This window comes from Halictus rubicundus, chromosome 10, assembly GCF_050948215.1.
Source record: "Halictus rubicundus isolate RS-2024b chromosome 10, iyHalRubi1_principal, whole genome shotgun sequence".
Classification (NCBI taxonomy): domain Eukaryota; kingdom Metazoa; phylum Arthropoda; class Insecta; order Hymenoptera; family Halictidae; genus Halictus; species Halictus rubicundus.
This window is the reverse complement of record NC_135158.1, coordinates 12,428,141-12,446,186: the sequence shown is the minus strand read 5'-3', so window position 1 is coordinate 12,446,186 and position 18,046 is coordinate 12,428,141. Positions and strand designations below refer to the sequence as shown.

At 43.0% G+C, this 18,046-nt stretch overlaps 2 protein-coding genes across 5 annotated transcripts; one reads left to right on the top strand and one right to left on the bottom strand.

Moving 5' to 3' along the window:
• Positions 1–377: 377 nt before the first annotated feature.
• LOC143357767 (A-type potassium channel modulatory protein KCNIP2) lies at positions 378–17,844 on the bottom strand. Of its 4 annotated transcripts, none has more exons than XM_076794358.1 (5): positions 17,559–17,844; positions 3,609–3,836; positions 3,478–3,548; positions 2,762–2,980; positions 378–2,685 (listed from the first exon to the last, which is right to left on the bottom strand). In XM_076794358.1, exons 1-5 carry the CDS (start codon positions 17,713–17,715, stop codon positions 2,575–2,577), a joined length of 786 nt encoding a protein of 261 aa, XP_076650473.1. In that variant the 5' UTR covers positions 17,716–17,844; the 3' UTR covers positions 378–2,574. The 4 variants fall into 4 exon arrangements, with proteins under 4 accessions (XP_076650473.1, XP_076650475.1, XP_076650477.1 ...); XM_076794360.1 differs by having other exon boundaries at positions 3,609–3,803; positions 17,559–17,719; XM_076794362.1 differs by lacking the exon at positions 17,559–17,844 and adding an exon at positions 9,971–10,595.
• Positions 13,107–17,534, top strand: LOC143357766 (uncharacterized). Its single transcript, XM_076794357.1, has 4 exons — positions 13,107–13,515; positions 13,650–13,865; positions 14,384–15,653; positions 16,311–17,534. The coding sequence occupies exons 1-4, from the start codon at positions 13,432–13,434 to the stop codon at positions 16,841–16,843; spliced, it is 2,103 nt and encodes a 700-aa protein (XP_076650472.1). The 5' UTR covers positions 13,107–13,431; the 3' UTR covers positions 16,844–17,534.
• Positions 17,845–18,046: the final 202 nt, after the last annotated feature.

Genomic DNA, 18,046 nt, shown 5'->3' with positions numbered 1-18,046 from the left:
CAAAGGGAAAGGGTAACGAACGAATTCTTCTTTACCTACCTCGTTGCTTACCCCTTGTAAAGGCAACTTGCATGCATAAGTAATTTTATAGTTTGAAAATTTAAGAGATCCTGCGTGAACTGTTCGTTTGAAACCATAAGTCGATGTAATAGTGTTCGAAGGTGGGACATTTAAAACGTAAGAAATTGTTAAATGAAATAGTAAACTAAAGTAAGCTTGTTAAATAAACGCACGGTTGCCTACGTAAGGGTGAAGGGATTGAATCTGCTAAACTATATCGTCAAAAAATATGTAACGTTGCAATAAAAATGTTAAAAATCATGAAAAATCTCCCTGCCTTCCCCAGAGACCCTGAAATGAGAGACTATCGATTCGTTTAGCAATACTGTACCTTTAATGAACTTATAAAAAGTCAGAAGACATTCAATTCGATGTGCATGTGCATTCGATCATAGTCCTGCGTATAATGTACAGCATAATAACGAACGCGGATGTATGCGACGTACCAGTTTAGTAAAACAATCGATTTCTTGAATGGCACGGGTCGTACCAAATATATATATATATTTATATATATGTCGAAGAGCAATCAAAAGGAAACCGATATCTCTTATAGATTTACAATCACGTGGGAACGTGGCTCACATTCCGCCCCGAATATATTATGGTACAGACTTTTACAATAAACTTGAGAAATTCAACGGGCTCGATGATAATTTGTACACAGTAAAATATCGCTTTAGAATGCCTCGAGTAGACGCCAACAATATCTATCTATAGGTATGATATTCAACGACAAGGTCTCGTAGTTCAGAGATGGGCAAAATCATTCTTCGATTAAAATCTTATCGGAATTTTTCAAATTCCGTAACACTAGGTTTACGGAGCACTAAAATATCCCCCGTAAGCCTCCACTTACAAAATAAATTAGTGACTCTGGCGATGTTTTAAATGCTCCAAGCCTGTGTAATATATCTTTTTAAACGATAGATTGAATCTATTGCTTCAAATTGAAACTTTTAATCACTGTTTTGGTTTGATGGGAGTTATTAGAATAAGATTCTGCCCGTCTCTGGCAAATAGAGGGTTAGAGAATACTTGTATCGATAACAATAATCTGGAAAGGCGACGGTTATAATAATTATTAAGGTACGAGAGAATCACACGAACCGTGTACCACGCCGGGCCACGTTTCTTAGTTGGTCGAGGGTATCTAAGATATTAGTTAATGGGTATGCTATCTACTTTATCCCCATCGGAGATGTCCCATGGGTTACCGAGGATGTTCTGCCTACACTCTACACAGCAGGCATATGCGAACACCACGGAACCATGAGCCTTCGCTTTAGAATTCGATCAACATTGCATGTTGCGATTAAAAGGGGAAACTTCTGTGTCCTGGAGACACATGACAGGTTCATCGATTGTCGAACATATAATTTCGCATCTGCCTGAAGCCTAGTAATTTCAAAACCGAGCAACAAGATTCAAATGTTTCAAGCAATTGCTTACTATTGGACTGCGGACATGTACGCAAATAGAATTCACAGAAAATTCGAACCGGTTCTAGATAGAACAAAAACATGTCTTCGTGTCGATCATTCCAGCAATATTTTATCCTGTTTGCAACAAGCTCATAAAATCCGCAGTCTAGATATCGTTCGCTCTTTATCCGTACGTAATGCAAAAACTATGTCGAAGCTCAACTGTTCTATAAACGATCATTTTCGGACAAAGTGCGCGGCCTGAAGATCCTGAGAAGTTGAATCGAGAATAGTCACGAGACCTCGCAAAAGGGAAGCTACTAGAGCGAATAGAAGAGGTCAAAGATTAAATTCGAGCGGCTGAGCATCGAACCGACTGCCTAGCCCTCGACATTCATCGCCGCGACTCGGAAATGCGGTTCGAATGCAAATAGCAAAGAATCGAGAGACCCGGAGTTACTCTCGACGCATCGATCTTGGCTAACGATCCCTTGACGCATACTACTCGTCTTGAATTGCCAATAAGGCGCATACATTTCTATTAGGTTAGCGCAAAAGTTAACGATACAAAAAGGTACCGAACTCAGCGGAAAAAAAACTTATAACACTTCTTTGAAATGTGGTTTTAAACAATAATCCCGCGCGACAAATTACTAGATTGTATTACTTGGCGCGATTCATTATTTCACGATTGAAATTGCTACTGTTATTTTTTAAGTGTTGTGAAATAATCACCGGTAGTTCCCGCTGGCTGCGCTACCTTGTTCTATCGTGTATTATCGCACAAGTCAAGATCTCCGTCGTAGAGCGTGTCCATCGTCGCGTTATTTACAAAATGTTGCAGTTGCCAAGAGCGAAAGAGGGGAATGAACGATCTCTGCGCCAGTGGTTCGATAATACTGCTAGCATCGTCGTGCTTTCAACAGCACGGTTGAAAGACTGGGTAGGTAGGGTAAATACATATTTACAAACGGCGCTCGAGAAGCTCTGGCAAGAGGATTCACGCGAAGAGCTCGCTCGAGCGCCGGGAAACTAGGGAATCCGGGACCGTCGGGAATCGAGCGATGGTTTTCGAATAGTCATAGCGATCTCATAAGACGGTGTCCAGAGTGTCGAGACTTCGCAGGAGCTGCTCGTCCTTGGAACACCACTGCACCAGCTCCTCGATGGTCACCACGCCGTCCTTGTTGGCGTCAATTAACTGTGGAAGGAAATTAAGTAAGGAGTTTAAGACCGGCAGTCTACCCATGCCTAATTCTAAAGGAGGCAATACAGACGTGAAAAATACGGTCGACGTGTTCCCGGGCAGCCAAATGCGGCTCGACAATTTGCGGCTGAGTGTACCGGCCCAGCATCTCGTAGATGGACCCAACCACATCCAGCATCTCCTCTTTGCTGATCAGCCCGTCCCCGTCAAGGTCGTAGAGCCCGAACACCCACTGCAGCTTCTCCTCCACTGAACCCCTCGACACTTTCGATAGGATCGTCAGGAACTCCTGAAGATGAGGAGTTGTTAACAGTTGTTGTAGTCATCTAATGCTAACTATCTACCAGCAAATGGGACACATGTATTCATGAAGCAATAGTTACTAGGTCAATGCAAAAGTTCGTGCCCGATTCTGTGTTCTATTTTACTAAGAAATCGGGGCACGAACTTTTGACTTAATATTTTATAATTAGGGGAGATTCGAGCTGCTGGTCAGATGCACGTCCCTTTAGAGGGTGTAGTCGAGTGAAAAGGGTTAAGCTAAACTCGTCAGTCCCTCTTCACTATTCATGGACTATGTTACCTACGTGAAACTGACCCTTTAGACGATATGGCAAATAGAAAACGGATGCAGTCACCCAACAACTAGAAGATACAATTTCTACTATTGAGGTTTTCCTCGGCGTAAGCTTCCTATTACAATGAAGCTAGCCGCAAACAATTCCTAAGAGACGTGGCTTGCACCCAGAAGCCTTAGGAAAGGAAAGACTATGAATGGATTCGCACCTCGAAGCTTATCTTCCCAGAGGGTTTCCTCTTCATCGTGTTGAAGACGTAGTGAGCGTACTGGCTGGCATCTGAAAGCAGATCGTATGTAGATCGTTGTAGACGCAATTGCTGAGTATTCGAATGCTCACCTCCCTGCGGAAAGAACTGGGAGAAGATCTGCTTGAAGGCCTCTTCGTCGACGAGTCCGGTCGGGCACTCCTGCTTGAACCCCCGGTAGATCAGCTGTATCTCCTTCCTGGAGAACCTGGTGTTGGCCGCGAGCGTCGCAAGCTCCTCCGGTTTGTGCCGGCCGCCGAGGGCAAGGGCGCCGGCGGTGGAACCCCCTAAAACGCCCCCGAGTTCTTCAAGCTCGCCCTCTGTAAGTTTGCCAACAGGCGCTTCACTCCTAAGACTGTACCACGCGTTCGAGAGTACTCCCCTCTCACCTTTCGGTCTTTCTCAAATGTGCGTCACATCCTCTACATCAGATTTTCTAAAAGGGAAAAAGAGTTCTGCGCGCCGCCGGCCTCCACCCTCTCCCTTAAATCTAGAGCAGGCAACGTGTGATCCAAAGGAGAGGGGACGGCGCGCTCTCGGTGTCTACTTACGAGAAACAGGGTGCAAACAAGAGCTCGGAAAGAAGGAGAAGATACGCCGGGTGCCCCGAGAAGACAGACACAGGCTGATCCTCCTCCAGGCAACCTGCTTACGCTCCCCCATAGAGCTAGAACTGGGGTCTACGGGCAGTGGAGGACGCCAGGGCCTGAGCAACTGTTGCAATCTCGGTTCTCGGTTCACGGTCGCGAACAGACTTCGGATTTTACACGCATTTATGGCGAAAATTAGTCGCTGCGATTTGACGCGAAGATTAAGACTTTCGACCCAGTAAAATGATTACAGAAAAGAAAACGTCCGCTACCGGCTTATCCTTAGTCTAATTAATTTCATACGCTACTGAGAATCGTAGGGCACAGCATAATATTGCGATGCTTCGCGACGTTCTTCTATCGGATTGCTTTAAGAATTCGCGAAGGTGGTGCGCTACATTTAGTCTCAAGCCCTGGGAGAAACTCTGGGGCGAATGTGCGCGTGGACAACCGCGTCGATAATACCTCAAGGTGTGCACAGGTGCACCGGAATTGCAGGCGGAATAAAGACTCTCGGGAAAGAGGCCTAGAACCTAACCCAGACCCAGATGAAACCAATCTGGTGTGCGGATCGTGACACGACGACCGAGAACTTGAACAAGATCGTGTTTCACTTGGGCTGGACTCGGATGGAAGCGCACGGTTCCATCCTCTTGCCGGTGATCCACCTGTTAACCGACGAGATAACTCGTCGTTCGTGACGCATCTTTGGCTACCTGGACTCTATAATTATTGGAAGCTTGTGAATCGATTCTCAATGACTGGAGACGGATTTCAAGTACAAGGGGTTGGAACCTTATTAGTGTACTGTTCATGTCGCAAATAATAAGAATAGCATAATCCTGAAGGGTTAGTATAGACAACGCGGTTTTACCAACGCGTGTCGCCGGTTAACGGGTGAACAGTTCCGTGGTTCGACGACGGAAAAATGCTCGTCGTTAGAATAGAAAGAGATAGGCCGCTAATTAGATCGCAAGTGGCTCGAGCGAGAGAGAGAGAAAGAGAGCTGTTGAAATAATATCATAGTTCAAAGTCGGAAGGTGGAGAAAGCCGGATGATCGGTTTCCGGCCGACTCAGCGTCGAGCGATCGCTTTCGTTGAGGATCTAGGAAACGTTTCTCAACGTTCCGAGTCAAGATAAAATACAAAATTCAAGATGGAATACACACGGCTAGTCTAGACTCTCGGTCTCGTATACGTATAGCTATACTGAAGCGGTTGCAACGTTTCTGATCGATACTGATTAACGCAAGCCGCTATTAATATAACGTGTAATTGCCGGCGGGAAAATCAAGGCTCAAGAGCGAACGAAAGCGTGACCCAACACTAGAATTTGCGGAGTGTGAATTCGAGAGAGCTCTAGAATGTCTATAGAACAGATGCAGCTAGAGAAAGAACCTAGCGAGCCACAGTCTACGCAGAGCTCTACGGAAATGTGTTCTCTCAAAGCGTTCCGTGAACGATGGTTTAACATAAGCAATGATTCGCCCGAAAATAAGTTGGACGTTTCATGGTCATTTTGTCTACTGTTCATGGGACGCCTTGGTAACATTGCTACGGTAATCGTTCGGTGCGCAGAGCGAAAGTTAGACGTTAGAAACGTACGAAAGTTAGGTACGTCTGATACATTTATACCTTTTCTGATACTTTCAATCACCAATTGCGAGAACCAGGAGTGAAATGAAATTTGAATTAAGCCAATTTTTACCCAGCACACCGAATGCTACGTGTTCACTGAGATCTACAGAACGAACTCTATCGACTATCTAATTCCTCAATCTCGGAACTTTCAACTTCGGTAAATACTAACCCTTTGCACTCAAAACGAAACGTTCGCGGCGTTCTCGGTTGCTACTGCGAAAGCGTTAATGGAGCCCCGTTCCGGGGGGAAGGGAGGGGAGACAATGGCTTCAATTAGCGGAAGTGGCGTGGGAATAAGGTCGCGGAATCGCTAGTCGCTCGTAATAAAAACTGCTCGAAGTGCAAAGGGTTGAAGCGTTAACGAAAAGAGAGGTATGCCGATCGATCAGATGGGCAATTCGCAGGCGGATTCCGCGGATTAGTGTTGTCTACCTGGCATGCAGTCAAAATTCTCTTGTAATTTACGCATGCTGCCGTTCAGTACTTGAAAAACGACCGGGCGAACCGTTCAACCGACGTTCCTTCTCGATAATGTCGCGTGAACCGGTGACGAACGGATCGAGCTACCCTCTTGGGGATCGTACATGTCCCAAAAGCGATCGGTCTCTTCCCGTTACGTTTTTATGCTCTTCCATTAACACGTTGACTGTCCTGATCAATTACATTAGCTGTGCGAATAGAAACAAATTTTCACCTTGTTCCAATTTTCATAAAACAATATATAAAATTGGAAGTTTAGTACAAGAGCGTTTCTTCAATCTAGTCCGATTGTTGTAGGATAGTTAACGTGTTAATTTTAGAACGAAATAAAATCGGGCGTTTTTTGGTAATTTCGGAACCCGGGTGGGTTTTGTTTGCAGAAACGGTATAGCGTTTGCGGCCAATATTTTAGGGTCTGTATAGGCACAGTGTCTCCTAAACGTGTATCAAGTTTCATCCAAAAAGCGCTCGCCCGATTCACGATCTCCCCTCGTAAGGTAGAAGCTTCCCATTGATCGTTGCTAAAATTACAATCACGGAACTTGCTGAGGAGCGAGCAAATATTAGCCCATTATGGAGATTACGCGGTGCTACACGATGTGATCTATAGAGAGCTGCGTTAACCCATTTGCATCGTTGGCGTATATACGCGATATTTTCCTGGTTATTATCGCGAGAACAATACGCATATACAATACGTGTGGTTTCTCTTGGATAACATTCTGAGTCTAAATCGCTGTTGCTCTTATCAATAGTATGTGCAAATATATAACAGTATGTACAAATTACTGAAACGTTAACACTAGGCTTAACGGATTACTAAAAGTGACTATTTTACATTACTTCAAACAACTAACAAGTATCTACTACCAATTTTAGCCATTCCTTTTATGATGTGTACCCAACGAAATTGAATAATTCCTCGTGGATGCATTTTTACAATTTCAATAATCGTGAACCGAGTGTTAAGCTTTCTTTCACTTTATGAATAATTTCTGACAAGAGTATTTTACTCTGATTATCTGATACAAACGGGCTAAGATCGTACATACAAGGTGTTCCCCGAGTTGTGGACCGAATGCCAAAGATAGATAAGTGTTTACGTTAACGATCGAGCGCGTTTTCTCTGTCGAGGCTTTTTCGAGTGTAAACGGCAACGATGAGGAAAAAATAACTCGACGGTCAGCTTCGCCAGGGGTCAGACACTCTGATAATCCGACGAAGCTACCCTTTTAACGTGTTCGGACATTCTTTCCAAAAAGATGCGGCTCGCACGAGAAACTCTGAACAAAGAGGACTGTTCCAACCCTCGACAAAGACGTTTCTGATACGTCGAATGTTTCTTATACCGAGGCAAACATTAGCTGCTCTGTGGCGCAGTTCGTTCGTAAACATGTGCTAATTGAGTTACTCTATAACTTCAAATACTACGCAGTTAAATTACTCTATAAATTCAGGAACAATTTGAATTACTCTATAACTTCAAATACTACGCAGTTAAATTACTCTATAAATTCAGGAACAATTTGAATTACTCTATAACTTCAAGTACTATGCAGTTAAATTACTCTATAAATTCAAGTACTACGCATTTCGATTGCTCTATAACTTCAAGTACTACGCATTTGGATTACTCTAGAATTCGAGTACTACGCATTCGAATTGCTCAATTCAAGCTTTTGAAATACAGTGTAATAGAATTACAGGTCAGCTGAGGAATATTCATAACTGATCATTAAACGGATTTTTATGGAAAGTAAAAGTTGTCTACATTAATTGCAAGATACAGGACTCTGTTCGAATCGTCAACACAATTGTTCGACAGCTTAATGAATTCATCGGTCCGAATCAGTTACATCATACTCTGTAACTCTGCAATTCTGTAATTCAACTACGAACGCGTGTCGCATCGATATTTAATTAAACGAAAGATCTAAAGGTAATTGGGTTAATCTGAAATATACAATTTCGGGACTAATTGAATTACAACGGTGCGCAACCGTGTCGATAGGTCAGCAGGATCGCCAAGGGAGTGCTGGACTGGAGATCAATTTTCCGGAAACCCGTGAGTATTGATCAAATGGCAAGCAACCGGTTGCCCATATATTTTTCCTGTCAAGACGCTGGACTAACGACATTGGTTTTCGAACTTGGATCCTCGTGCGAGCAAACACCAGATAGAAGTATGGGGGCTGGCGAACATGATCGCGAATGAGAAGTCGACGAGGGGGGCTTTCAAACAAAAATTCTACGCTGTCCCGAGGCTCGAGAGAAAGATCGTCCGAAACGCGGCCGTGCGCTTTGGAAGTTTCTTGTACATGTACGACGGAAAGAGAAAGAGAGAGAGAGAGAGAAAGAGACAGAGTGAGACGTACGACCTGCACCGTGATTCGACTGGCAGCTCTGGGTCCCGGGCATCCGGGGTCACCATAGCAACGGGGGTTGGAGCTACCCCGTGGCCACCCCGTTTTACTTTCCGAGGGTTTTCGTCAATCACGAAACGCGGGAATCCGAGGCAAGGTCGGATTCGGGAAAGAGACCACCGAAACGTGTCAGAGTCGTCGCCATCGGTCGGTTCCCTAGCTCATCAACTACCAAATCCAAAGAAAATACAAACAGAGATAGAGAGAAAGTGTCTAGGGTGGTGTGGGAGGCTGAACCGGGACTTCGAAACTGTTATCATATTGATTCCGGGTCCTAAAGAACCCCCATAACTGTTGCCGGGAACCCTAATTACCAATTTGTATCTGCTTTGGCTGGAGGTCCCATTTCCATTCCCATATGGGCTCCATAATCATTATTCTTTTGATTCTATGTTTATATATATCTGAAACGGTCTCAGCATGGCAATAATAATTGCAACTATAAATTACTGTGTATGCGCGCAGACTTTACAAAATTACTATAGAAGAAGGAGAAACATTTATACATGTTATTGATTTCTAATGAAGCGCTGGATTAAATAAAGCAGCTACATATTTTTCACATTCGCACGCACACTATATTATCCAGGACAGGAAGTTAATAAATAGAAGCTTCGATTTCTTGTTTGCTATCTTTTACTTCATTTTATAAAGTAGCTAATGAAGAAAATGAAACATAAAAATAGAACATAAGAAACTTCACTCTTTAAGTGTTTCATTTAATTTTGAAAGTGTACACGACACTTACATTCAAATTTTAAGTCTGTACATTTAAATTTTTACATTGAGATATTTAGAGATGCATTAATATGATTCTCAAGCTTTAAAATTGATTTTGAAACGTGTATAAAATCACGAACATACATCTTGTTTTACCCAAATACTTTATAATAGCAAAAGTGAATATACTCGACATAAACATGTACAGAGTTGATTGTACGTATTAAATATTTCATCAAATATTTCCCTGCACTTTTCTGTCTACCCAAACGAATACCCTTCACAATCTCAGACCTCATTAATAATTCATGAGAGCTCAGAATAAATTTTGAGGGACAAGATAAACAAGAAAGCTACAGGTAAAATAAGAATAGCTAGTTGTAAATCCCGGTTCCCTGTAACAGTTCGACTAGGAATCTTTAAGTATAAGATTTCGAAGACGTTCATCTCGTTTCAAGCCTCCTGCTAAACCGTTCAACAAGGACTCGTCCGGGGCAGACCAAGTGTGTCGGGGGTGGTCAAGAAAAAAAAAAAAAGAACAGGACAGAGATACAGAGTTGAATTCGATTGCTCTGTCTGAGTCGATGGGGAGTCTCGCACCTTGCCGTTGCATCTTTGCCAGCTGTAATCACTGAACACGCGCGATTAAGGGGGAGATCAGTCTGTAGGGCCGGAGGGCTGTGTGTGCAATCCCTTGGTTCTCAATCTCGGATCAGTTTTCCACGGCGTATCGACTGTCAGACCCTGCACCCGGCTTACTTTGGAGAGGAAACTCGAGCGGCACTACAGTCCGCCTGTATGATTGATGGACTTACTTTTCTCGCGGCTCTTACGTGCCTTCATTTGCCGGTTCGATCGTACTCTCCTAGAGAATTTCAAACAACCCCTACGATCCAAACCGGTCTGCGAATCGAATCCCAATCTTACGGTGTTGTTCTCTAGCTCGGTTTCTCTATCTCTATATTTCTGCTATTTCTCTCTCGGCTTCTTCGACCTCTTCGACAGGTGATCCTTGTACAGGTAGCTTCTCGCAGGGCTGATTGTTTAATCTCGGAGCAGCGTTGTTCACCTGTCGCTCGCCTAACCGATCGGCGTAATTGTACACCCGATGAAACCGATCGATGGTACGCGACCGACTAACGGAACTCGCGGACGTTATGTTCTCGAGGGAACGAGACGCGCACGACCATCGGCACGACCACGATGTGCATCGAAAGCCAGCCTCTCTCTGGCCACGCAAAAGCACGGCGCCAGCCCGCTGACGCGCAAGCCCGAAACCGTTTTTCTACTAAGCGTTGGACCACGACGCACAGTGGGCCAGAATATCGTGAAACGATGGACGAAATTCATGACACTCTCTTAATTCTACATTATTAATTACTAGACTGCGAATCTTTATGCGTTTATAGCAAAAATGGATGGACGTCGCTTCAAACGATACAAATATTACAGGATTTTAACACGTTCGCTACCAGCGTCACGGACACGTGACGTCCAACAGTTTACTCAAAGATAGTCAAATTAATTTTATCTACTTATGTATTGAAAGTCATAGTGCATAGCATATCTTCTTTAAATTGTTTCAATATTTCAATGGAGCTGAGCAACGAACAAATGCTGGTAGCTAAAGAGGGAAATAAATTCCCATTTGATCCCTATGTCTTCCAATTAATGCAGACGATTTTTATTTTCCATAAAGGTCCGCTGTCTATTCATTACAATCCATGGCCAAACCGTTGGGATTGTCTTTAGGCTTGGATGGAATTTAATTGCAAAAGCGACGTCGACGGACCGCACCGTCCGTATTATTTGAATAAACGATGATCTTTCGTCGCGTTATCGACGAATTTATTTAGCCAAGTGCTCCGTGACCACGTCTGGCCTCTTTCCCGTCCGAGGAGCACAGCCTAGATTCACCGGATCACTCTACCTCTGAATACTCATGATTCCACACCAGACGTGACGTGGCCGGTCAATTATTTCCGAGGCGGTTAATTGGGCTGGTCAACGACTGCCGTTGGCAACTTCAGCCCTCTCAATTTTTATCTAATCTAGTTTTCCTAACGGCTAGCACTTGCATCTTCAGGGCGAATATAGTCCTTGGACTGTGTGCAAGTCTCTGGATGAGCAAAAGAGTCTAATGGAAGGTTTTTTTTTTTAGTTTTTATGGAAAATAAAAATTGTCTGCATCAATTCCACGATTCTTTCGTTAATTATTTGAATGAATTAGAAATAATACGCTAGTGTTTTTAAATTCTTTAAATGTCTCCACTGTCTTGATAAAATCCTATAATAGTCTACAAAGGACTCTAAGTCTCACAACTCTAGATACAAATGGCGACCGGTAAGAAAAATGTTTAAAGCAATCGTACGACCATACAGAGGAATCCAGCGCGTTAATAAATGAAAAGTAGAATTACTCCGCAGTGTATACTAATGGAAAACGAGCCAACTCCCCAGCCAACAGGTGTACAGGGCAACAGGGAAGCCAGCTCGTACACAGAAAAAGGAATCGCCTCGAAGGAACCATTCCGGAATAACGGACGGTCGCGTTAAATGCGCCTAGTCGCGCGAGAACGTCGTAAAGCGGTCGTTTCGCCTCGAACAAAAGCCCCGCGAAAGCTCTCTGTGGCTTTATCGATGGCCAGACAATAGGCTGCGAGAAGCGTGTGTATCTAACAGCCGCCTTTGCATCCGAACAGATACCTATCGCGATGCTTAAGTAAAGACGCAAACTTTAAACAGGCGCTTATGCCGGCGGTAAGAGCTGTTTACGATTGGTTTCCTACTGGTGTAACTATCGCTGGAATCTTCGTTCCACGTCTAAACTTGCTTCTGATCGAGTATTTTTAGTCCTGAGTGGCTGGTTGGCTTCTGAACGTCCGAGGCCTGACCACAGGCGATTTTTCTACTGCACGGTTATCGTTGACTGTACTACTTGCTGCCTGTTACTTTCGTTCTACTGCGAATTCACCTAAAATAGTAAGCATCTGTGTTACTACCGGTGGATGAAAAATGATAAAATAATCAAGAGTGCCCTTAGAACCCTCGCCTGTTGACCTGAAGTAATGAAAATTAATGTTTTAGTAGCGTGAGATTTTGCAGCTCGTTACTTGATTGTAATTGCGTTTAAGTGCGTTCTTGTTTTGGGTTTTCGGGCGCCGACATTTAAACACCCGGTACATGTGCAACAGGAGCATTACCTGGAAACGACTAGAGCATCATGGTTTAGTGGTGTAAACACGATATGAAGCAGCGAGAGATACTGTTCGCTATCATCAATTGAAACCAAGCCAAACGCGTGGTCGTCGAAAACCGGACGATTCACCTAATTTATGTTGATCTTTGATAATCGCACGCGGCGAGCCACGCCAAACGTTGTCGGTGCACAACAAGTAGTAGCGGACGTTTATGCATCAGCCACTCGCACCGGAAGGGATCAACATCATTCAAAAGAAAGTAACATGAGCTTTCATACTGTGCTACACGTTGCACGATTATAAATGTTATCGATGTATCGATGTATGTAGATGAATAATGAAACGAAATTTGATTCCATACCTGTGTAATTTGATTAAAAATCATCCTCCGCCTCAAGCCAAGTGCGAAAAAGCGGTAGCCATGTTCGAACGTGGATCGACAATTAGATCTATCGTCAATTTGACAAACTACCCCGTCTAGCTACTTGCTGATAACAAGGATCCAAGTATTATCGATCGATACTATCAAATTTTGGCTTTGATTTCCAGATGGCAGGTAAATAGAACTTGCAACCGATAAATCGTGCGATTTTTAACGGTGTGCAGAAAGTTGTTTCATTAAATAAAGAATCTATCAATACCGAGGAGGGCGTTCGATCTTTCCGCTGCGTCGTCTCATTCGCGATCGTATCGAATCGATCCTTTTTTCGTAGATCAATGTAAATTAGACAGAGCAAAACGCTCGGGAAATAGAGACGCATATCGTGTGGTTTAGTTAGCAGACGAATTTTTCGATCGGCCATATCAGAAATGTACAGGAATCGGGAGAAGGATTGCGGCTGAACGCCTCGATATTTGAAAATGAACGGCAACGATATTACGAGATTGTCGTACAAGGAATTGCAGGCCCTAGCAATCAGATACCGTGTGCCAGGTAACATTAAGGTAATTGATCTGTTCTTTCTTTATTTTTCGACATGGGAAATTCGCAAACTCGAGCCGCCGGGTAATTCCCGAACTTAAGACAAGTGTACCTTGGGTAATTGATTTCTCAAACGATCGCGATTTTCTCGCCGTAGAAGAAATTACTGGTGAGAGTGTTACAAGCCGCGAAGGGCGGAAATGAAAACGAGGTCGACAGGCTACTTCAGGATTACAAGCAGAATCGCAAGAGGAAAGTCACGAAACTCAAAAACCGATCGCTTCTCGGGTTAACCTCCACACCGCTGGATAGTCCTGACTACGTTATGGCCGATGACTATTACTTCCCGCAACAGCAACCACCTTATCAGTGGGTGAGCCGATTTCACCCTTGAATTGCGCACCTTTTTCTTCACTAAAGAATTCATGCTTAGGACCATTTATCAATATTTCTCATTATCTATTTCTATATTTCAGAGGCATATAGAAATAAAAAGTAAATTCCAATATCATTTTTATGATATTGTAATACAGGAATGGACTTAATATCATTTTTACGTTGTTATAGTAAAAATTAAACAACTAACAGAAAAATCAATTTTATTTTGCACTATTATTTTGAAACACTGGACCTTAATATATTCTAGCCCTGGGGTCCAGATGTTTATCAGTATTCTAATTACCTTGTGCTTTGTAATTGTACTTCAATTATGTATTGTATATCTTCAACAACTTATAAATAATACATCCATGTTTTTAGATGTTTTAAAATCTTCCTGTTCTTTCAAGTTGTACTCATTTGTGTCATAAATGCATAAAATCCACAGTCTGCTAATTACCAATGTAGTTCATGGAGTAGTTCAGTTGTAATTCTACTGAACCATGTGCTCAGGTTGCTGCGGAGGAGGAGATAGTGAGCAGAGACGATGAGAACAGGATCCCTCACTATGAAGAGTTCAAGCAGTTTCTTCTGAAGAGAATACAGAGGGAGTTTCAGACGTGTGACGCAAATAACAATCAAATACAAGACCCAAGCATTGTAGATTTAAGAACAGCAACTGTCTCATGCGAGTTGCAGAAGGATCCCTTGGACACCATCAACTACAGCAAGTCGAACATCATTGCTGTTAGCAATGCTGAGTCATTTGTATACCAACCCAACGATCACGTGGAGTATCAGACACTGGAGGATACTAGTAGCAACGTGCAAGGGTCCGTACTGCTAAAGAAGATGCTGCAAGCACCGGTGGGTGCGAACTTGGGGGAGATAGCTAGCCCAGTGGTCAGTGGTTACAGGGTTTGGCCGATGGATCATTATCAGTCTAACGATCTGTTGGACAATTCTGACACTCTAACAGCAGAGTCGGACAACGAAGACAATGAAGAGAATTTTGAAAGTAACACAGAGTGTTATGGACTGCTGAGCAGTATAAAGGGAGAGTATTTATTGAACGAAACGGCTTTCGTAAAGAACGTGGACGAGATTGGCCAGCAAATCTCGAGTGTACTTACAAATGAAAATGTTAATCAGTTCAAGTATTCTTCCTCGAATGTGGACATGCAACAGGATTACGAGAACTGGACCATCACCAATGTCATGGACTCAAACGAAGCGAATTGCACGTCGTCGGGTGTCCAATCCTCGAAAATATTCCAGTCCATGTACTACGATAACATAGGTCCCAATCCGTTGAACAAGCCCATCAACGACGACAGTTTAACGTGTCAGTACAATATGGTCGAGAATGTACCTACTTACAACTGTAATCAAAATTTATTGAATCTCAATTCAACCGAGGAGAACCAGTACTACGACACGACTATCATACCAAGCGTACAGTCCGACACAACAAACTCGTGCTATTTGCAGAACTTAATTAAGTACAGCACAGAAACGAGCGGAGAGTATTTACGAAGTACACGCTCGTTCTCGAATGCAAACCAGGACTTGTATTCGCCCGCGGTCTCGCAAACCTTCTCCAACATCAATCACTACAACTCTGTCCCACCATATGAATATGCAGGCGCATACAGCAATCAAAGGAACGTTTCCTTGCCCGCCAACTTAGAACAGCAACCACAAAATTGCACTACTTCCGTGCAGTCTGATTCTAACGTTAACAAAGTTAATTCTGGTACTCTAGATAAGATGCAAACCAGCGGTACGTTGTTTTCGCATTATTTATAATCAACCGACTACACTGCCCAACACCCGCTCGCTTTGAACATTATTTAACACATTCCCTGCCGCGTGATTTTTGCATAAACCACCAGAGTTGTTAATAATTATTATGAGCTTTTTGGTAATGAATTTAGTTCATTTCAGAACGAATAAATTGATATTCAGTGCCACTAATGTTATTACCAGACTGCGGGTTTGTATACAAAATTAAAATGGTCTGCTTAAAATAAAATATTGTTACTTTACATACTTCCATTTCTTTTCTTAATCATATTAATATGTCAAAAATAATACAACAATATTTTTCAATTCTTGGAATATTTTCGCTGTTTTGAATTTCGTCTACTCAGTTTTGCACAAAATCGGCAGTCTACTTATGACGGTCCTTGAATCTCCTGTGTTTACCGAAAACGGTACACGCGGTAGGGAACGTTAAACGTTAAACGTTAAACAAGTTTAAATGTCTATAATGTTGTAAAAAAAAATGCTGTTGTACTCGGGAGAGTGTACAGAATCGGTGCAAGAAATACTCGCATAGCTTTTATGGTTGAAGCAAGAAAAATTGTTGGTCTTGGACAGTGTTGCCAAAGTGTGCAAGAGAGAGCACGAGACGCCCTGAACATTTAAATGTTTTCAGGACTGCTGGACTCGTTTTGGCCCACGAAATTCCCGAAAACCCCCGGGGACCCGGTGCTGGAGAACATTCTGAACCTGATCGACACGAAACGCGTTGATCTATCGAAACTGGATCACACGTCCTGCGTATATTGTTACATAGCGCCTATAATGTCGCATACGCCGGTCTCGTCGAGCGTTGTTTGCTCGCAAAAAGAGAAGTTCATCGCTGAATACAGACAGCACTCTTTCACCCCGCACTGGCTGCTGTACAACGATACGTCGAGTGGCACACGAATGGCCAATCTACAATCGAAACTGGAGATCGCACCAGAAGAGGCACAAATGCCGCGTACATCGACGCCCAACAATAATTCCGATTTACGGGAATTGGAGAACGAAGACTCCGTGCCGAAGGCATGGCAGGACTATGAAAAAGATGCGAATATCTGCGAGGATTTAAAAGTCGAAGTCACAGGCTGTCTATTCTCAGTAATCAATACTGAGCCACTGGTCACTCAAGCTGATGATGTCTCCAAAAATCAGAGTCAATAAGAAACATGTACAGTTGGTAGTACATAAAATTGTATGTAGCAATTTACGTCACAGGAGAAGAAGAAGTACAAAATCTTTAATATCATGTAAATTAGAGAAAGTACAACGGGACCACCGCTGTATAGCGGTCGGAAAATTACTCCCCCCATAGTGCCATTGCAAAATAGTGAGACTCTAACACTATGTTTATTCAAGCTATTATTTAAATAACTTTCTGCAGGAGCAGTAGCAATTTTTTGATCGCGTCACGCGAAGTCCTACCGTACTTGGACACTCGTTATTTATATATTTAAGAACAAAAGCGCACCAAAGTTCTAGCGAGAGATTATGTTTAACCGAATTATGTTAACCGAAGGAGAACAGATTGTTACGTTTTTGCAATCATGGATGGCTCACTGGTTTACAGTGTTGAACAGACGGTCCGGAATTACGTGATTATTGAAGAATATCATTTTCGTTTCCTCGATGTTGAAGATCGAGAAGAAAACCGCTCAAGCATCACCAAAGAAAAAGAAGAAGATGTGGAACATTTTTTTTTTACGAAGAATCAAATCGTGGAGATTACTTTCGATCATGTGTAATTAATTTTCGCAACGAAGCGTCGCATACACTTTTTTCAATCATTCGCTCTCTTCGTCCTCGACTAGCATTTGTAATATTATATATTTTACTAAGGAAATAAATTGTGAAGCATTAGAAAAGTAGGTGTTCTTACTCGGTATACCCTCCGCCTGCATCTGCGTCTTCAGATAATTGAATACTTTCACCGGGATTGACTCCTTTCTTCGGTTTCTGTACATCCCCATCTCGGTATCCACAGTTTTCGAACTTTTTTCCGATGATCTACCCGGCGTCACGTTGACACTGTACATTTTCTTATTCTGCGTCTAATCGTTGCCGCAACTCGAATGTCTTTGTCCCTTTTTATTTTTATTGTTATCAGGCGATGGTTGATGCACGACACATTTAAAACCGTTTAACAGAAGGAAGACTACGGTGCACACGGGGTTTCGATGCACGATGCAAAAGGAGTAGTCAGCGAGACCAGATCTCTGCCCGCACTGCTTAAAAAGAAAAAAAAAGAAGCAATACCGCAATGTAGGTGAGAGTGCAGTGGCGCATTCGCCCTGTATCTAATGAGGCCCTCGAAACGTGTGACTAATTATTGCACGGTCTCGTGCATGTCTTTTTTCCGCAAACAAC